The sequence below is a fragment of the Eschrichtius robustus genome, chromosome 2, assembly GCF_028021215.1.
Source record: "Eschrichtius robustus isolate mEscRob2 chromosome 2, mEscRob2.pri, whole genome shotgun sequence".
Lineage (NCBI taxonomy): Eukaryota > Metazoa > Chordata > Mammalia > Artiodactyla > Eschrichtiidae > Eschrichtius > Eschrichtius robustus.
Window position 1 is genome coordinate 76742826 of NC_090825.1, and position 22454 is coordinate 76765279.

Here is a 22454-nt window from a genome sequence, read left to right on the forward strand (position 1 = left end):
TGCCACTTTGTTCGCTTTTTTTTTTTTTTGCAAAACTCTATGCACTGAGAATGTAACTAGTCATATAATAAATCTCACGGAAATGAAAATTCTCTTCAGTTATGCCCTTTTGTGTTCTAGAAAGGGGTTTAAATTTTCAAATCTTTGTCTCTTGAATATTCCAGGTTGCCGAAATGGTTATTAAAATCTCCTAAGTAAATTTAGTGCTCTAGTCGCAAGAACAGAACGGGCAGAGAAGTGAGAGTTACTATGTACCAATGCATCTGCCAGCAACAGCACAGCTGGTGTAAGTCACATTGAGTTGCAGAGAAATAGAACTCAGAGTTTGTGGAAAATCTGTTCAGATTCAGTTGTCAGCTACATAATCAATGATTTATATAAAGTCCAAATATCCCTCTGAAAAGGCCCCCTAGGAATACTTCCTCCTGTGGTTAGTAACTCCACCTGCACGAGTCTGGAATATTCGTTATATCTTTCTTTCACAATTAAATTTAGATATATAAGTCCCACTGCTATGATATACTAATAAAGCAGTGAATTTTTTAAATTCAGGGTAGCCACATCTTGCTACTAATGAAAAGGCTCAGTTTTTAAACTTGTGGATGATCTGATGTTTTGAACAACAGTATTACTAGGAATCTCTCTTAGAAGACTGAGAATGTTCGTGTGTTGAATGTTATTCCAGTCATTGATTTAGAAAAGTCAATTGGAAAATAATATTCTCTTTCCTTACAGCAAAAAATAGGAAACATATATATAAGCTCTATCTTCATCCTGTAGGAATCATGCAAATAGAACTAAACAGAGCATGATTTGGTGCTTCATTAAGCATCATTAATAAACAACAATAATAATACTCCAATAGTAAATCTCAGACATGAAAAGACATTTCAAAAAGGAACATTCTCCACTTAAATATAAAATAACTTTTAAAAATAAGTGTTAAGAACCAGAAGAAAATAAGCAACTACAGTCCATCATTTATGTGCCACTTAATGTCCCATGGTTGCAGGCAAATACATTCACACAGCACTAGGTGCTGCCCTGCAAGGCTTCCTCCCATGTGCAAAGAGCAACAACACTGAGGCCAGCTCTGAAGGCAGGACCACAAGCTGGCATTTGAGCAGAGGTGGCAGCCCTGTTCCACTGGCCCCTCTACTGGCTCAGGTCTGTTTCCTCAGACCTTTCTGGATACAATGCTCTTTCTGGATACAATCCTGATACCAGCCAACAACACAGCCAAAGACTGAGTGCACATAGGCCCCTTGTGAGCCTGGACGGCAGTGCAGTTGTAAGCAGTGGTCTCACTGCTCCCTACCACCTGCTTCTACATGTGATCTCAGAACTTAACAGCCATATGGCAAAGTGGCCCCGTTACCTCTGTCTAAAATGAATGAACAGAAATATTTGGTCGGTAAGTGGTGGAACCTGTATTCTACCCTCGGTCTACCTTGCCTTCCAACTTGTCAAGCTGCCTCCGAGTATCTGCATGATTTGAAATCTCATAGTCCACATTTCACACTTCAGCACTTCATTATATGTTCTTTACCTTTATGCCTTCAAGACTGGTCATGACTCATATGACCAGTCTTAAATAAATCAGTGATGTTCAGTCTTAAGAATATATTAGATTCATCTAAATGCTTATTTAAAATACATATTCTTGTTCTTCCCCTCACCCCCAAAATTATGATTTAGTAAGTCTATAGTGGTGCCACGGAATCTGCATTTTAGCAACTTCCCTCCCTTCTCCACCGCCATGATACTAATGCAAGTTTCTTCACAAGAAACACTGAATCAGACTAAGTTCCTGGAGGGACAGGACCTTTATATATTGTACATGGACTAGAGTAGACATTTAGTAAATATTTACTGATACATTTCTATTTCAACTGACATATTTATTGGTAAGTTACTAGATACAGATACAGTGCTTTCAGCTACCCATAAAAACTCCAACCAAAATGGCTTAAATGTAAGGACGTTCATTATTTCACATTAAAAATCTAGAATTTGGTTAATTTGGAGGCTTAACAACATCATCAAGCACCCAGATGTTTTCTATCCTTCTTCCCAGCCATTCTCTTTCCCCTCATGATCACAGGTAGCTTCAGCAGTCCCAGGCATCACACACAGACATGACTACATCCAGCAAAAAAGAGAGAAGTTTCTTCTTGGGTGTGTCTTCTTAAAGGCAAAGCAACCTTACCCACAAGCCCCACAGTAGGTTTCCCCTTGCATCTCATTGGCCAGTATTGTTTCATGTGCTCCTACCTAAACCAACTGCATCTCAGCCCAGAAGAATGGGACCACCGTGGTTAGCTTGCGCCCCACCCCACCCTGAAGGACATGGGGGACAGGAGGACATACCAATTCAGGCAGAAGCAGGGATGGCTATTAAGAAGTTAACCAACTGTGTCTGCCACAATGAGAACACCTAAGAGAGAACAAATTCTAAACTTTGAGAGGAATGCAGCATGATTCACAAGTGTCTGTACAGAACAAATGGAGATCAAATACTCTTTCACCAGCAAATCCAGGCTGCAGATTGTCTGGAGACCAGAAAGAAGCACCAGCTCAAGGAAAACAATGAGTAAATCTGCAATCCACTGCTAGGCTGTGTGTCACCATCAGCAGGGCCTGACATCCTCTTCCCTTCTGCCTGTGACTCATACATCCCATCCAGGGTAGCACTGTCAGCATGCTGGGGTTTGAGAAGAAAGGATTTTATATATATGAGGCTCCATTTGGTAGTTTTCCAGAAGAACATTTTTGAGCCAAACGAGTGGTGGATGGAATCTTACTACTGAAACACTTAGCTAAGCCATCTCTGTTCCTCAGATGTGCAGGTGATAGGAAAGATGAATCTCACCCAGGCTGAAGCTATTTTATACTGCTCGAGAAAGGGAACTGAAAACTTTGAGGCTCTAACAACTTGGAGCTTTGTGGAACCATTTTTTCCTCCAGTTTTCTAACAACTGAGACTTAAGGAAACAGTCCAGTTAGAGCAATCAGTCAGTCAACAGATATTTATTGACCACCTACTATGTGTCAGGTGCTCTTCTCAGTGTTGGGGAAACTGTGGAGAACAAGTTAGATAAAGTGCCTGCCTGCAGGGAACTTTCATTCTAGTGATGAAGGGCAGAAAATAAACACAAACAAGTAAATATGATGATTTTAGGTAATGACAAATGTTATGGAGAAGATGAAATGGGGTATTATGATAGAAAGTGACTGAGTGGAAGGTTTGCCCGAGGAGGGGATATTGAAGCTGATACTTACAGAATGGGAAGCAGGCAGCCATGAAGAGACTGCGGGGAAGAGCACCCCAGGCAGAAGGAACAGCAAGTACCAAGGCTCTGAGCTAGGAACTGCTTGGCATCTTTGCGGAGCAGAAAGATGGTCTGTGTAGTTGAACGAGAGTGAATGGAGGGAAGAGTGGGAGGAGATGCGGCTGGAAAGGAGAACCAGGATTTTATTTCCAGAGAATGGATGAGCCATCAGAGGGTTTTCAGTAGGCAAGTTCTATCCTCACACTTTTAGAAAGATCACCCTAGCTGTTGTGTGGAAGATGCACTCTTTGTTAGGAGGCGAAAGTGGAGGGGATAATGGTGGCCAGGACCGAGAAAAGAAGAAGGAACTATGGAAAGAGGAGCTTTGAAGCCTGAGGACACTTCTGTTTGTCATTTCTGCTGCCACTCTATTAGGCCACATCAGTAGCATTAATCAAAGTGTGTCTTCTGCTTCTGCTTACTATCTCGTAGAATGACAGGAATATATGGGAGTAAAGGTTAACATTTGATTTTGGAGTCAGACAGACGTGAGTTTTGAATTCTGACTCTTGGCATCTCCAAATTGTGTGACTGCTCCTTCTTCTGTCTGGTAAATTTTCTCAATCTTCTCTCCTAAATCACTAATTCATTCTTCAGCTGTTTCTTGTGTCATAGCTCTCCCATCTTTTATGTTTCTTTATTTCAACTATTATATTTTTCACGCCTAATATTTCTACTTGTTTATGTTTTCTAGTTGTTTTCATTTTGCTAATATCTTCCCATATCTTCCCTTTTAATACCTTTATTCGTTTTTTAAAAAATTTCTCATTGCATATATTTCAGTAATTCTCTTTTGTAGGAATCTATAATCCAATAGATTGTCTGTTGGCAAATTGGTTTTTAAAAAGACTGTGCTCCTCAAATGTCCTGATATTTTGGCCTGTGAGTTCATCTTTCCCTGAAGATTTCAGTCAGAGCCTGGTCGCCAATGAAGTTTTGTCAGCTCCAATGAGCTCGGGAGGTGGGGTGTGGATAAGCCCCAGACACAGTAAAACCGTAGTCAGCCACTCCCCATCCTACAGAATAACTTCTCCTGTCAGGTCTTCACCTTTTGCTCCTCGGGAAGAAGCAACACTAGAAGAGCAGTTGCTTTCCCACCCCTGGGACATGTGGATGTGGTGAGATTTTATAGCATTTGGAAAATGTTTTGGCTTTGTCTTTTTTCAGAGCCAATCTAGGATAATCAATTATTATAGGAAAAGAAGCTCTTAGCAAGATTTCTAGAGATCCAGAAACATTTTTCCTCTTAATACTAAGAGTATTTTATTGGGGTATAATTAATATGTCCTAAAATATACAAAGTATGTATCTGGATGGATTTTGACAAATATAATCAATTATTAACAACCACCCAAATCAAAATATAGAACATTCTAGAAGCATTTTGATATTCCTGAGAAGCCAGTTAGATGACGGTGACAGTGTGGTGGTTTTTAAATGACCACGAATTCTCTGACACTCCATTTTTCAAGAAGCGGAGCCTAACTCCCCTCGCTTTGAATATAGGCACAACTCAGTGACTCGCTTCTAGGGAATGCACTAAAGCGAAAGTTATGGGGTATGACTTCGAGATTAGGTCACAAAAATAAGCAAAGTAAATTAAATAAAGAAAAAGACACAACAAAAGTAACTTGTTCTCCAAGAAGTTCATCTGTAAAGGGAAGGAGTAATTTGCTAATGCCAATAGGAGCTATCGGGATTTTACATGTTTCTTTGCCCTAATACTAAATAGCCCTAGTCTTTGTATTTTCCTTTTCTAATTTATTTTTTTTTACTTTTTGTTGACCTTCTGACTCTTTTGTTAATCTTTGCCTTTGAGCTATTATTTCTTCCAGCAATTAGAAAGCAGCTCACTCCTCAGTACAGAACCATCAGGCATGAAATTTATGTGGCTCCAACTTGGCTTGTTAGAATAGCGGGTAAAATGTAGAACAGTTCCTGCTTGGGAAACAGGAAAAATACATGATACAAGATCAGGGCATAAGTCAGATCCAGTTCTCAGATGAGACATAAATCGAGATTCTAACTACACAGGGTTTAAAGTCCTAACAGACTTCTCACAGGGGAGAAAATACAGGAGTAGGAGTGCGGATGCAAGTTCTGGTTCTGGCTTGTCCAGCTCATCCTTGTAACACCCGCGGTGTTGTTTCCTTTTCTGGACCAGGGGTCATTCTTTTCTTCCTGCCATTCCAAACATCCAGAGAAGTCAGCTAGAAGACAGACTGAACAACCAGGGTCGCACCATAGCTTTCCTCCTTGAACAAGCTTTCCGCATCAAGGAGGATATCTCTGCCTGTCTTCAGGGGACGCATGGCTTTCAAAAGGAGGAGTCACTTGCCAGGAAGCTTCTGGAAAACCACATCCAGACCATCACCAGCATCGTCAAAAAACTCAGCCAGAACATTGAGGTAGTTCTTTATTTCTCATATGTTGGCATCATTGCTTGACAAAGATTATCAAGCACTAGTGTCATTTTTCAGCTAGAGAAATGAGTCACTATTACTTAAGTTTAAATGATTTCAGTTTAGTTGCTTCCAAGGGAAATAGTCAATATTTCAACTTCTCATTTATGCCAAAAAGTAGAAGGAAATTCTACCTTCAGAAAATGTTTGTTGAATGTTTCTGTGACAGAAGAGACAACTGTCTAACATTAAATGTCAGACATTGTGCTAAGGTACTTATTTTCATCTTAATCTCCAAGATTCTATTAATATAATCATTTCAAACAGAGGTCTTCATTAGGCAGTGGGAATGCTAGTTCATAGGCCTATCACACTCTGACACCATCTCCTACCCCTTTCTCCTTCACTCTGGCCACACTGGGCTCCCAGCTCTTCCTAGAACACCCCAAACATGCTCAGGCTTCAGGGCCTTTGCACTTGCTGTGTATTCTGGGTGGATTATCTTCCCCTAGATACTTCTATAAAGTATTCTTCATTTCCCTCAGGTCCCTGCTCAAAAATCATCATATCAGAGGGCAGTTCCTTGACATGCCATAAAATACCCCCTCCTCACCCCAATAGTCACAACCTCCCTTAAACCCTACATTATTTTTATCTATAGCACTTATCGCAAACGACCATGGTCTTTATTTGTTTATTGTGTTTCCCTTCTAAAATATAATCTCTGTGAGGACAGGGACTTCATTTTGTTCACTGCTAAATCCCACATCAAACTGATGACAGTGTATGGGAGGCAGTCAGCAACCTGTAAATATTTCTTGAACAAATAAATGAATGAATGAATGATGTTTAAGGTGCTAAAGGAAAAAAATAGAGTTTCTGATGAAAAAATGAAATGCTTGGGTTAAACCAAGACAAGTAGATTCTTATTACAGGTCTTTCAGAGTTTTTAAAGTGCTAATGAGCATTACGAATCTGGGGTAGCAACTTTCAGGCAAAAGTTCCAGAGAATACAGTTTAAAAATCTGGCCCAAAACGTGTGGAATTGTGAGAATTGACAACAATGCCCTCACACAATAATGTCCTTTTCTCCTAGCAGATAGAATACTGGATTAGACAAAAAACAAACAAGTGCCTCTGAGATGATGAGAAAATCAAGTACAGCACCAGGACTAAAATAAGATCCTAATTTAGGAGTCAAAACTTCTTGGTAATTGAAAAGAGAACAGCATTCTCAGAAATATCAAAATGCTTCTAGAATGTTCTATATTTTGATTTCAGTGTTTGTTACATAGTTGATTATATTTGTCAAAATCCATCCAGAGATATATTTTGATTTATATATTTTAATACATATTAATTATACCCCAATAAAATACTATTAGCTTTAAGGGGAAAATAGTTTCCAGATATCTGAAATCTTGCTAAGAGCTTCTTTTCCTATAATAATTACCTTAGATTACCTCTGAAAAAAGACAAAGCCAAAACATTTTCCAAATACCATAAAAATCTCAAAATATTTGCAATCCTGTTAAGGGTTTGGCATATATAGGGGAAATGACAAGGACTGGTCTGATTGTGCAGAAAACTGAAATAGGAAGTATTTAAAGACTATAGATATGAAGTTAAAACATTATGAAGAAGTATTAAACTACCATTAGTAAATAACTAAGACTATAAAGTAATAAGCATTTAGAGAGAAATGGATGCTATCCAAGTATTTTTTAAAAACCTAAACTCTTTAATCAGATCAGCTCATTTGCAAATTGGCCAGCAAGTTAGATCCAAGTGTAAGCAGAAGCTTGACTTGGGTTTTTAAAAGAAATGAAAAAAAATTTTTTTGTTCATTCAACAATAATTGTAGCAGTTAAGTTTCTTGTTCCTTTTTATTTTTTATTATTATTTCTTTTAATTAATTTTTATTGGAGTATAGTTGCTTTACAACATTGTGTTAAGTTGCTTGTTCCTTTTTGAATAAAAATATTTCTTTTTTAAGCTGGCAGCTAATTAAAGTTTGAAAATTAATTTATTTTTAATTCAGGAAAAGAGCATTTCATGTACAAAATTGCTTTATTGCATTTTTTTCCTCCAACTTATAAAAGCAATACTTGTTCAGTGTAATTATTTGGAAGTTTAGGAAACAATTTTAAAACCTAGGAAAAATTTCTCACAATTTCACCACCAAACGGCCATCTCTACAAATACCTAGATGCATCTCCCTCTGGTCTTTCCAGGCATTCCCTTTAGGAAGCTGAGATTACATTTGTAAGCACAATTTTTAATACAAAATTATATCATAAACTCTTTTATATGTCATTAAAAGCTCTTTGCATGGTGCGTACATCATGGTTTGCTTAATTTTTTTCCTAATATTGAAATATCTTTGTACATAAATATATCTTTGTGTCCACATTTGGATTATTCCTATTGTATATGTATACATATTGTATACGTTCTTGGAAATGGAATTACCAGGGTAAGAACACTATAAAAGCTCTTTACACATATTGCCAAATTGGTCTATTTACACTTCCATTAGCCTTACATGAGAGTGCTTTTTTCACTGCGCCTATCCCAGCATTGAGATTTATTGTTTTAATTATTGCTAATTTGATGGGATAGAAACGAGATCTTTCCCTTTTTTTCACTTTTTAAAAGTGACTATAACAATTTACATTTTCTCTGTCAATAATCTGTTAATGTCTTTTGCCAATTTGTTTTTTTGGATTTTAGTGCTTTTTGGTTTTTATTTATGAGTTTTTTTTTTTTTAATTAATTAATTTATTTATTTTTGGCTGTGTTGGGTCTTCGTTTCTGTGCGAGGGCTTTCTCCAGTTGCGGCAAGCGGGGACCACTCTTCATCGCGGTGCGCGGGCCTCTCACTATCGCGGCCTCTCGTTGCGGAGCACAGGCTCCAGACGCGCAGGCTCAGCAGTTGTGGCTCACGGGCCTAGTTGCTCTGTGGCATGTGGGATCTTCCTAGACCAGGGCTCGAACCCGTGTCCCCTGCATTGGCAGGCAGATTCTCAACCACTGCGCCACCAGGGAAGTCCTATGAGTTTTTTTATTAAGAAAAATAAGCAGTGGGACTTCCCTGGTGGCACAGTTAAGAATCTGCCTGCCAATGCAGGGGATATGGGATCAAGCCCTGGTCTGGGAAGATCCCACATGCCACGGAGCAACTAAGCCCGTGCGCCACAACTACTGAGCCTGGGCTCTAGAGCCCTTGCTCTGCAACAAGAGAAGCCACCGCAATGAGAAGCCCACGCACCGCAACGAAGAGTAGCCCCCACTAGCCACAACTACAGGAAGTCCGTGGGCAGCAACAAAGACCCAATACAGCCAAAAGTAAATAAACAAATAAATAAATAAATTTATTTTAAAAAAAGAATAATAAGCAGTGATGCTTTGGTAAATGTTTAACAATCAGCAATCAGTTTTTTTTCTGAGGGATAAAATACCTGGTTTATAGTGTTTGCCTATTTCCATGGTGTAAATACTCTCACTATGATTGATTTAGAAAACCAACTGATGTTACTAAACACAAAGATGGGAAGAGATATATATGCACAATCGGCTCTCAAGAACAGGTGTATACTGATTGCAACACCCCATTGAGACCCTTGGCAGTAACATTTGTTATAAATGTTTTTCCAGTTGGTTGTTTATATCTTAATTATATTTATATTGTTTTTTACAAGTTTTAGATAAAGTTAAATGTTCCAGTATTTTGGTTTGTGACTTCCCTCATTACTTTCAAGAATAGAAATTTCCTTTAGAAATTTCAAAGATGAAATAATCTCCTCTATTATCTGTTAGTTTTATGGCTTAACTTTTTTAATATTCTAAATCTATTTTTTTCTAAAATCTATATTCATGTATGGTGTAAGGTAAGGATCTAAACTGATTGTTTTCTGAATAAGTAACCAAAAATCTCAACAGCATTTGTGAAATTCCTTCCCCAGTGATTTTGAGTCTCATATATAGCATATTTCTTTCTTACATTTACCAAGATCTTCATTAAATTACAGTGATCGATTTAGCTATACACAGCTATTTAGCTACACACAGCTATTTAGCTACACTCATTTACGTATCCTTGTTTTTACAAAATGCTTTACTATTTAATAGGGCAATTTCCTTTTTATCACCATTCCTTACAAAACAAAGCAAAACAACACCTACTGTTATGGTCTGAACGATTGTGTCCCCATCAAAATTCATATGTGAAATCCTACTGCCCAATGTGATAGTATCAGGAGGGCTCTGGGAGGTACTCGGGTCATGAGAGTGGAGTCCTCATGAATGGGATTAGTGCCTTCATAAAAGAGGTCTCACAGAGGTCCTTGGCTCCTTCCACTATGTGAAGATGCAGCAAGACGTGAGCAGTGTGCACCCAGAAGAGGGCTCTCCCCGGAACCCAACCACGCGGGCACCCCGATCTTGCACTTCCAGCCTCCAGAATAGTGAGAAATAAATCTCTGTTGTTTATAAGCCGCTCAGTCTGTGGTATTTTGTCACAGTGGCCCAAATGAACTAAAACACCTAGAGGCATGCAAAAGCAAACAAACAAGCCAAAACAAAAAGCAAAAAAAACCTCTAGCTAGTGTTCTTGACACTTTTATGTCTCCACTTAAAGCTATATTTGCTCTTGGACTGTCTCAATCTGCCAGTTTACAAATGGGCAAGATTCTGTATATAGTCTTTGAAATTTCTATAAGTCATTTCCTATAAAATTCCTTCTTTTCCTCCAAAAATTCATAATCACAAATTTAACATGGTTCAGGCCTTGGTAAAATATAACAATTAACCTTTAATGTTTCCCCAAATCACAAAATTGTTCGTGTTTTCCTATCCTCTAAATGCTTTTCTGAGTAAACATAAATTATTTTTTATGTCTTTACTTTGGAATTTGTTTGAATGTCAAGCAAGATATAAATTTTTTCTATGGACAAGCAAAATCTTTTAGTTTTTATGTATGAGTGCCAAAAATTAAAACCCACTGTTTGGGGGACCACCAACCTGGTGGTATAGGACAGTCAGCTTCATTTCAGAACACCAAGACATAATGAAGGCATGACAAAGGATACTCGGCAAAATCTGAATACACTCAAGCCATAAATTTCTCATGTTCTCTAAAAAATCTAAAACAATAAACGTTTTTCACTCCATGTATGTGAAACAGTTTGATTCAGATTTGCTTGTGTTAATTGTATTAGCTTCATTGTGGTTCTGATTCAATCTGTAAAGGGCCTTGCTTGATGCCATATGAAAGGTTCCTTTTTCTAAACCTTACCACCAATTCTGAAAGAGGTTTTTGTGAAAAGCTTTTATGTCGATGATGGCCATGGCCATAATAGCACAGTAGATATGTTTTGTTTGGCCCATATGGTGTTTATAAAAGAATTTGAATAAGATGTCAATATTTTAAAATTGAGAAATTTAACATAAAACCTGGATTTCCAGCTTCTGTTGAAACATTGTTGAACCATCATGCCCACCTGGCAACAATCGGCAGGACTCACGCCATCACTGTCTCCCTCAAATAAAGCAAAGATGGCTTTTCTCTGATACAGAACCCTCTCACTCACCTACACTATCAGCCTAACTAGGAAATGCACCCGATTTTGTAACCTCTACTTTAAATGATATTTTCTTATCATGTCTGATGGGAAATTAATGGGAATTTTAACCCAAATATTGCAGGTGTTGGAAGAACAAATAAAAGCTCAAGACGTGGCAGCCACAGGAACTAATTTTGCAGTACAGGACCTAAACACCAAACACCTTCAAGGAGTTGGAGATCTTCGAGGAAGAGTAGCCAGGTGAGAAGAAGCGTGTTAACTGATGCTTCGCGGTCAGTTGCTGGCCACTGAGTTCTCATCCCTAAACAAGTTCCATATTGTAGAAAACAAGATACTGCCTTTAAGCGAAATGATGAGACAGTAACTGAGAAAGTATCATGAAATTTGAAAGCCTCATGTTCCCTGTGAGATCCAAGGGTTCTATAAAGGACCTCTCATACAGAATGCCCAGTTTGGTTTCATCTGCAAATGACAAGTCTTGTCTTTACAGCCCTCAGCTGTCCGAATGCCAACATCTATACAAAGACATACCCTTGAAACCACACACAAAATCCCCAGATGTATCAAATCTAATGATTAAAACATTTAAAATATACAATAATTACATATAGAATCCTAGCAAAAGGGATTTAATGGTCAAGTGAATAAAATTTTGAATGATATCTTTTGTATGAGACTTGTAAGTTGGAAGAATTCATGGTGTACAGTTCAGCAAAAATTTGTAGGCATTGACAATGGCAGGACCGCTCTGGTTGACACACGAAAGATGACTTGTGAGTGGCTGAGCGTGGACACCTTTCCATCTTTACATCTTCTGCCAGCACCTCTCTCCTCTCTCCTGAAATACCCCCACCTTCATCTCATTAATCTGCTCTGAAGTGTTAATGACCAATAATTATTATTATTGACCGATAATAATTAGGTGATTAACACCTAAGACAAACCTCTTCTAGGGTATCCATCCATTCAATTCAACAACAACGACAAAGAAATGTATTAAACACTTCTATATGCCAGGCAGTGTGCTAGTATTCAGAGATTCATCAACATGGTCCCATTCCTGTAAATTCACAGTCTACCTGGGAAAACATAAAGCAATGAGGTGAGCACTATAATGAAAGCCTGGGGTGCTATGGGAATATCCAGATCAGATGGGGGCATAAAGATGGCTTCCTGGAGGAGGTGACACTTGGTATGAATTTTGAAAGGTTTGTAGCAGTTAACTAGACAGGGAAGGAAAGGCAAAGCACTTCACATAGGAGGCAAGATATGTGCAAAAGAACTGAGGGGTAAATTACTGTGACATGTTCAGGGGCTACCTGTGAGAAGAGTATTTTAGTTATGTTATTTTGGATTTGCACTTAGGGAGAGATGGGAGATTGGGAGATGAAGCTAGAGAAATGGTCCAGAGTTGGGTGATGAGGATCTTTGGCCAAGGTAAAAAGTTTAAACTTTATGTAGAAAGTTATAAATAGCCATGGGAAGATTTTAACTAAGGGGATGACATTTAGTGACCTTCTAGTAGTAGCCAAATTGGTGGGGTACAGAAAGAAGGCATGAAGATGAAAGGAAGCTATTGCAGCAATCAAGGTGAGAAATGTCAGGGGCCTAAACTAAAGCACTGGCCATGCAAGTCCAGAGCAGGTAACAGACATTCAGAAAACAGAATCTACAGGATTAGTACATATGTCTGTGTGTATGTGTGCATACACAAACATAAACATACATACATATATATATACATATATAATTATATATTATATGTATACATATTTTAAAATATATAAAATTGTATATTTTATTCTATAATATTTGATACATGGAAAAGAATTTTTATAATATTTGGGTAAGTTATGAAGCAAGATAATAAAACAAACCCCAGCAAACCCATCACCCTACTTAGATGTGCCATGATTTTACAAAGATAAACACCAAAACTCTCTTGAATGAAATTTGGAATTTGGTTCAATTTGGTGCTGATGACAATTCAACCATTTATTTTTTTTTCTGCAAACCACTTAAGACCCTACTATTTCATTCTTGTAAATCCTCTCTTACGTACAAGACAAAGTAACAAACAGATTTAAATGAAGCCAAGAGATGAATGGAATAATATAAGGAAAAGATGTGCAACTATTTTTGTTCTGCTCCAGTTTTTTTGTTTCCTTTTTAAAAAATGTTGTATATATTTAAGGTGTACACGATGATTTGATATACATATACATACTAAAATGATTACTATAGTCAAGCTAATTAGCATATCTTCTCCTCACAGAGTTACTTTTTGTGTGTGTGATGAGAGCACCTGAAATCTACTCTCTTAGCATATTTCCATTCTTCAATACAGCATTATTCACTGTAGTCATCACACGGTGCATTAGGTCTCTAGACTTATGCAGCCTACAGAACGGCCACTTTGTGCCCTTGACTGACGTCTCCCCATTTCCCCCACCTCCTCACCCCTAATAACCACCGTTCTCCTCTCTGCTTCTATGTATTTGACTTTTTTAGATTCCACATATAAATGAGATGACGCAGTTTTTTCCTGCTGTGTCTGGCTATTTTCACTGAGCATAACGTCCTCCAGGTTCATCCATGTCGTTGCAAATGGCAATGTCTCCTTTCCTGAGGCTGAAAATTTCAGAGTGTGTGTGTGTGTGTGTATCACAATTTCTTTATCTATTCATCCAAAGACACTTAGGTTGTTTCCATATCCTAGTTATTATGAATATTGCTGCAATGAACATGAAAGTACATATTTCTTCCAGGTATTCATCTCATTTCCTTTGGATATGTATCCAGAGGGGGGATTTCTGGATGATATGACAGTTCTATTTTTAATTTTTAAAAGAACCTCCATACTGTTTTGTATAATGGCTATACCAATTTACATTCCTGTTAACAGTGTAGAAGGATTCCCTTTTCTCCACATCTGCACCAATACTTGTTATCTTTTATTTTTTTGATAATTTTCATCTTAACAGGTATGAGGTGATATGGTTTTGATTTGCATTTCCCTGATGATTAGTAATATAGAGCTCTTTTTCATGTACCTGTTGGCCATTTGTACGTCATCTTTGGACAAATATCTGTTCAGGTTTTTGCCCATCTTTTAAAATCATGTGACCATTTAAAACCCCCTCTTTGTTTTCTGTGGTCCCAAGGGACTCACAGATGAGCCCCATCAGGTCTCAGAGCTAGGTGATTTGAGAGCCAGTCTCTTGGGTGGCAGCTAGATGTATGGTCCACACCCTTTGCTCCCCATGGAGAATCTGGGATTTGGGGGTTCCCTCCCAACAGTAAGGTGTTGCACCAGGGATGGGGCTTATGGCATGTGTGTCTCAACTTTTTCCACCCAGTTTGATGTGGGTATTAGTTGCCTGATGTGTAGAAGTCTCTAAACCAGTTTCTGAATTTTTCTCAGAAGGATTTGATCCACATTTTGCTGCTTATTTGGTGCATCTGAGGGAGGAGGGAAAAATCAAGAGCCCCCTATTCCTCCAACTTGCTCTCTGACTGCTTACTTACCTTCCCCTTTAATATGAAGCAGTGATTTTAGGACAAGGTCTTATTTTTCCTTGAAATGTCTCCCTTTTATGAAACTTTCTTAAATCTAGTGATTTGAGACAGATTCTGGCTAAAAGCCATGAGATTTAAATTCACACTTCCACTTTTTCTTTTCCATATTTTTGCAGGCAAGCGATCCATGGACCAGCTGAGACAGATTAATTACTTTTCTCCCACATATATTGACCTTAATTCCAGTTAGTGTTTTGGCATAAGTGAAACTAAGTTGATTATTTTAACATGATTCCTAGCAAACCTTTTACTGCTTCACAAATCAAACTCAATATTTGATAACAACAATGTGCTTTGAATTTTATATCTTATTTTCCACTCCAATATAGTGGCAGTTTAAAAGTAAATACTTCCAATGAGATGAGGTTCTCGAAGTTGTCTGGCCTGCTTTTGACACTCTGTACTGTATTTGATAGATTAGTCTCATGTGCAAAAAAGAAAAAGGCAGGTATGTAAAAGGCAGCCATACAGACGGCTTACAGTCTGTAGAAGCAGCCAAAGGAGGCCAACCCTCTATCCACACTTGACTATTTGGGACCCCAAGGCAGATGTGCAGATGAAAAAAAAAAGTTGTGTTGATGTGGGATTAAAAGCATAAGTCATGTCCTTTGAAGAAACAGTAACGATATTATTTGGATACTGTCAACTTTTGAAAAGAGTGGGGACTTCTCGTTAAAGATATTTTTACTCCACTCCTCTCACCTGAGACATCTCAATGCCAGTAAAAACAAAAGGAAGAAAACAAAAAACTTCATCTTTACTAGAACATGGAAGTTGCCATAACCACTAACCACAAACAGAGCACACTTAGCAAATACTGAGATGTTTGGACTGATGGTGTTCTCCTTAGACCTTAAACATAATGATTTCCTCCAAATCAAGAGGCATTATTCAGAAAGGCATAGACCAAATACTTTGAATATAGCAATATTACCTAGGGGATGGGGTGAGTCACAGGAGAGATAGGAAAGGTCCCCTGAGAGATTCAGGTCAGCAGCACAGAAGAGCAGAGGGGGCAGAGCTGAAGATGCAATCGTGTTATTTATCATCTGGGGCCTTCCTTCTTGCCACTTCATGCCTGAGAGAAACCAGCTGGGGTGCAACAGGCTGAGGAAGGAGAGGAGGTGATAACATCACATGAAAGAATCTATCATGATGATTTGCTGTGAGATACAACAATCTGGTTTTTGAGGAGAAAATGGGGCGATGTGCCCTCTTCCCTGGGCCTAAAGAAACAACAGATTTGATAATGATAAGGCTGAGTAGAGGAAGTGATCTACTCTCCACCAAACACACACTAACTCGTATACAATGGAATATTATTCGGCCATAAAAAAGGAATGAAACAAGGTCATTTGCAGCAACATGTATGGACCTAGGGATTGTCATGGCTGAGTGAAGTAAGTCAGACAGAGAAAAACAAATATCATATGATATTGCTTATATGTGGAATTTAAGAAAAGGTTACAAATGAACTTATCTACAAAACAGAAATAGTTACAGATGTAGAAAACAAACTCATGGTTACCTGGTGGTAAGGGGGGCAGGGAGGGATAAACTGGGAGATTGGGACTGACATATACACACTACTGTATATAAAGCAGATAACGAATAAGGACCTACGGTATAGCACAGGGAACTCTAATCAATACTCTGTAATGACCTATATGGAAAAAGAATCTATAAAAGAGTGGAGATATGTATATGTATAACTGACTCACTTTGCTGTACACCTGAAACTAACACAACAGTGTAAATCAACTCTACTCCAATAAAAATTATTTTAAAAATATATATATACGCTCACTCATAGGCCGGTGGCCAGAATCACAGGAAGATGTGAAAGTGGGACTTACGAAGAATCTGGCCTGTGCATGAAAACCACCACCACCGTCGATTGATCGATAGATCGATAGATTGATAGATAGGTAGGTAGGTAGATAAAAGTGTAAGACTGATGAATATATCTCATAACAGGAATTACCCAGAAAAACAGAGGAAGAGTTCAAATCAAAGTTCTCCTGGTTTCAAAGAAATTAAAAGCAAACGAAAGAGATAAAAGAAGATTGCTGATTGAACTGTTGCATGTCACTTTGCTCCTTCCAAAAGCCCCACTAAGTCTACAGTAAAAAGAGTTTTCTCTTTAAAACATAAACCCACAAAGACAGGGGATATCAGCCTAGAAACGCTGGAACCTAGAAGACAGATAGACATGTGGAAACTGACTGAGCAGATGTAATGAGACCAGTTTTAAAGCTGTGGAATAAGCTGAGAATGACCTGGTTTTACACCACAGAACTCTCACAGGCTTAGGAGGGCTGGGCCAGGCACCTCTGAGAGTGTGGGTGAAGGTGGGCTCTTGCCTCCTGGGAGAGGAACTGAGAGAAGTAGGGAGAGGCAGAGCCAAGAACCACTGCAGTGTGTTATTAACCTTCTTGTTATTATTGACTTTTAAACTATAAACATGTTTTACTTTGATAAAAATAAGAGATAAAAGGGTTTCCCACCCCAAAAGAGATTATCAAATAACAAAAGGAGATAGATAAACTGGAATTGCTCGGGGGTAGGTGAAAGAAAACATTAAAATATTACAGGGATTCAATCTACTTTAGAAGTCTCCAAAAGAGATTACATACAAGTGAAAATAAGCTATTTTTTTTAAAAAGCATGAGCAAACTGTACAAAACAAAAAGAAAATGCCTTTCCGTATAAAAATGGTTAGAGAAATGACGTATAGGGAAGACAACATAGACCTCATTCAACAGAGACATAAGAGGAGCTCCTAAAGAAGAAAAAGAACAAATACTTCAGAAGAAAAAAATATTTATGGATATAAGAGAGAAAGCTTTCTTGAAACAAGAGATTTGAGTCTGTAGATCAAAAGGAAAACTGCAACCCCAGAAAAATTTACATAAGAACAATTAAACCAAGATATCCTGGTTGAAGTTACTGAATATCAAGGATAAAGAATCAATAGAAGAAAAAAGAAAAACAAAAAAGAATCATTAGACATCCAGGTAGACAAAACCGATTACATAAAAGAATGAAAAAACCGTCATCTCAGACTTCTCCACCTCAAACCGCGCCAGATAAGAATGCAGCAATGTCTATCATGTTCTGAACAAAAGAAAAAGTGACCCAATAATGTCTTCTTAACCAAATTACCTTTCAAGTATAAGAGAACAGACAGACATTCTCAAGCGTTCAAGAATGTAAAGATTTCAATGCTTCCTGGATCCTTCTTTTGAAATCTGGATGACAAACTCTGGCCAACCAAGGAATAAATCAAAATAAGGGGGGACTTCCCTGGTGGCGCAGTGGTTAAGAATCTGCCTGCCAATGCACGGGACACAGGTTCGAGCCCTGGTCTGGGAAGATCCCACATGCTGTGGAGCAACTAAGCCCCTGCGCTACAACTACTGAGCCTGTGTGCCACAACTACTGAGCTCACGTGCCACAACTACTGAAGCCCATGCACCTAGAGCCCATGCTCCACAACAAGAGAAGCCACTGCAATGAGAAGCCTGAGCACCTCAAGGAAGAGTATTCCCCGCTCTCTGCAACTAGAGAAAGCCCGCAGGCAGCAACAAAGAACCAACGCAGCCAAAAAAAAAAAAAAAATCAAAATAAGGATTTCAGATAAGAAATCATAGTTTTAAAGGACTGTCATTGAACATAGAATCTAAATATAGAATGAAGATTCAATAAGAGTGGGAAATTTAGTTGCAGAATGCACTGTAAATGCCAAAAAAAACTGATATTTTTAAAATAGAAAAATATTAACAAAAACTGTTGAAAGAGCAAGGATATAAACATTTAGTTGCTCACTTTTTGGCATATGGCCAAATAGATAATGTCTAAAGTTGAAATTGTAGTTGTAAAAAGTATAATGATTCCAACCTATGATAGCTTTTTATAACTTCATTTTTTAGAAATATCTCTTGTAGTGAGGAGATATATATATATATTCAAAGTTCAGCAATTTCTTCATTTTTCACTACAGTTTCCTTTCCTTAGGTTAAATTAAAATTCAATGTAAGGTTTTTAACTAAAACTGGTACCTATAATCCTAATATTCTAAAATTAATTTATTATATTTCTATCTTTCTTCCTCTCTCCATATGTAATATATACATATAACCACACATCATATCTACATAATATGTGTATTTAGTATAATGGTGAATGAAATAATAACCAAATATTAGCAATGACTATTTCTGAAAAGTGGAATTTGGGATGATGTTAGCTCTCTTCTTTGTTCTTTTCTTTTTGTATTATGTGTAATTTTTTTATAACGAGCATGCGTTATTTTAAAACAATAAAATCACTTCAAAGGAGAGAAAGAGAAACTTCCTTTTGAAATATGGAGTGCAGCTTTGAAAAACCACTAATCCTTGACTTCAACGTGTGGGGTTCAGCTGGTGAGGTGGGGTGAAAATGAAAAGGTGGCAACTCTCAACTGTTTATTTATTTGAGGAAATAAACAGTAGCTGCTGATCCTGTGTGGGTGCTTCCTCTGTGCCAGGCACGGGCTAAACATTTTGCATTCATTACCTCCTTCATCCTTCAATAACCCTAGGCAGGTCCACTCTTCAAGACAGCCGCTTATGGTTTGGAAGGCTGAGCACACAGCACTCCAGGAGACATTGTTCACATTGTCCCCCTCACCATATGTCTGGCACGCCCTGGAGTTGTGCAGGGGACAAATTGTGCAGCTACATGCAGTGACCTCAGCATCGTTACCCCCCTTTTCTCAGATAAGGAAAACTGAAACTTACAGATGTTAAGAAAATTGTCCCAGATCACAAACCTAGGAAGTAGTAGAAGCCAGACTCAAAGACACATCTATCTGACTAAATCCTCAACCACTAACCTACAACGCCCAGACCAGCGATCCCTGAGGGTGGGAGCAGGTGGTGCTGGGTGAGAGGCGGCAGGGAGGGGGGCAACAGCAACTACTCCCGTGTAGCCTTTGGGTTTCTTAATGTGAACTCACGTAAGAATATTCTGACCAACAGTAGAGGTTGTTCTGACAATAACAGTTTATATATACAAACGTGTAAAATGGCTTTTGCCCATGACTTTGGTGCTCCCATTTTTTATCAGAATAATTCCTAATTTTTCCTCCCTGCAGTCTCCCCACCCCTCACCAGTTATCTGGTATCCCTTTCAAGAGGTTTCTCAGGAAAATTACCATCCTTAGCTCACCTTTGGCTCAACTTTGGCACCAAAAATCTTAAGAAGTTCACTTCTAGAGCCTAAAAAATGTTGACAGTCATAAAACAATATTTATAGCACTTAGCATGACAATATGAAAATATAGTTCCTAATAAATATTCCTCGATGACAGTCAAAACAGTTAATTTATAGAATGACAAACTTCAAAGTGATCCCTGGTGACTCATATACAAAAGACACAACACTACAGCGCTCTCCACCCTATCCTTCATGCAAATATTAGTGTATTGAAACTGGTAATACAGTATGTAACCTGCTCTCTCCCAAGGGAGGCCGTGAGTTGGGATAGTGGGTCGGGTTCCCTGACATGCTGGGAAGATTGTTAATCTGAACTCCAACCCCATTTCACTAGGGTTCCTTCCTGGAAATACCAAATGCCACCTAATGGGCCAAAGCTCAATACACATGTTAGTGTGGATTATTTTTGTCCTAACCTAAGACGACACTTGATTGACACCACTCAAGGAGCGGGAGTTTTCACTGGGGCTAAGAGAAAGGACGTTGTCCTTTGAAGATGGGATGGAAGACTTTGGTGTGTTGGGACATTTCTTTTAGCCAAAGGAGAATTGACAGTCTGGGAGCCAAAGAAAGAGGCTAAAGGGAGGAAAGAAGAATCAGAACAAAATGTAGAAGAGGAAAAAGTTTCAATTTTGCCTAACCATAGGCAGCAGGGAGTATGCCCAAAACATCAAAATCTGTTGGAATTCCTATGACTGAATGAACATATCAGGCCAAAAATCTAAAATTTTACCCAATTTCCCCCAAAGTCTTCATCTACTCCAAATCAGTGCTTTGATTTGGGCCAATGTATCATTATCCAACCTGGTTTCTCTCCCTCAGGAAAAAAAGTGGAAGATGAGGGAGATTTCTGTATATGCTCCTACATCTGCCAACTCACTATTCAAAGAACTTTAGAACTTTTGCCATCAAATGAATGCACGGATTCTACTATAGTATTAAAAAATGGTATAAGCCTATCAACCTCACAACCAATTTTCATCTTGCCACTAGATGTGATTCCAGCATCATGAAGCTTTCTGGAGACATTCACTTCATCAGGCACGAGCACCGGCAACTTGAAAAAACAATTCAAGACCTCATGTCCGCCCTAGAAACTGTTTCTAAAAACTTGGATATGAAGGTAACTGAAAATATTTGGAACTCTTACGTGTTACTGCCAGAAGTAAGATCATTATAGCTTATCAAAATGCTCAGTCAAGCAGTAATTGTTCAAAAGAACTCTTTTCCTCCAAAAGGTTTAAATACAACAGCTCATGTATATACACCATGAGTACTGCCAGGGTAATCAACAAATATTTAATGAGTGCCTCCGATGTTCCAAAACAGCCGCCCCTTGTAAGCATATGCTACTTGATTCTACTGTTGCCATCCTTAACTCTCTGGGTTCTTCTCAAAGGCTGTGTAACTAGAGAGAATAAGCAAAGGAATTTCCCATGGAAGCTATTATAATACTATTAAATGTTCAGCATTAATGTCAGTTGATCACGTTACATCCCTGCAATGGGTTATGTCTCTTACAAAATAATACACAAGTCCTTTGGCCTGGATTTTAAAGGCCATCTCTACACTGGCCCCTGCTTTTCTCTACAGCTCACCCTCATGCTTCCTGGCTCACCCTTTAGACCCGGTGACACTGAGCTACCTGTAGGTAGGTCCCACTCACTCCAAGATACTGCACTGCATCCATGTTCTCTGTGCTCTTTTTGCCTGAAATGTCTCTCCCCCTTTTCACCTTCCCAGGCAATGGTTTATTGAAAGGAGCCAATGCCAACTCTTCCATGCCCCACTTTGTCACGTACTTTATGTGAGACAAACACATCTCCTCTGAAGTCATTTGGGCAGAACAAAGTGGAAATCCTTTGGGAATTGGGGGAGATGAAATCTTGCTGTTTGTTTGTTCATGGAGCCAGTTTATCAAGAGTGGAAGGTGCACAGGGGCACACAGTTTACTCCAGTCCCACCAGGCTTGTCCATCTTCCTACAAACCCATCTCATTAGTCCTAATAGTTTTTGGGTTGATTCTCTCAGTTTTTCAAGATAATCATATCAACAACAACTCATAACAGTTTTATCTCTAGTTTTCTGGTAAAACTTCATGACTTTTTTCTTAAGGCCTTGACCAGAACTTCCAGAACACTGTTACATAAAAGAGGTCAAAGAAGGCAGCTTATCTTGTTCCTGATTACACTGGAAATGTCTTTGTTGTTTGCTGTTGGCTATTGGTTTGATATATTTTTATCAGACTTATTAAGGAAGTATTGAGTAAGTATCCATCAATTAAGGAAGTATCCATC

The 22454-nt window shown here is 38.4% G+C and overlaps 1 protein-coding gene across 1 annotated transcript in view; it reads left to right on the forward strand.

Moving 5' to 3' along the window:
• The window catches only part of FAM81B (family with sequence similarity 81 member B), a 48781-nt gene that overhangs the window by 10356 nt on the left and 15971 nt on the right, over positions 1 to 22454 (forward strand). The window contains 3 exon segments of the mRNA XM_068533878.1: positions 5497 to 5740; positions 11441 to 11559; positions 21151 to 21280. Coding sequence (XP_068389979.1) covers positions 5497 to 5740; positions 11441 to 11559; positions 21151 to 21280 — 493 coding nt within the window.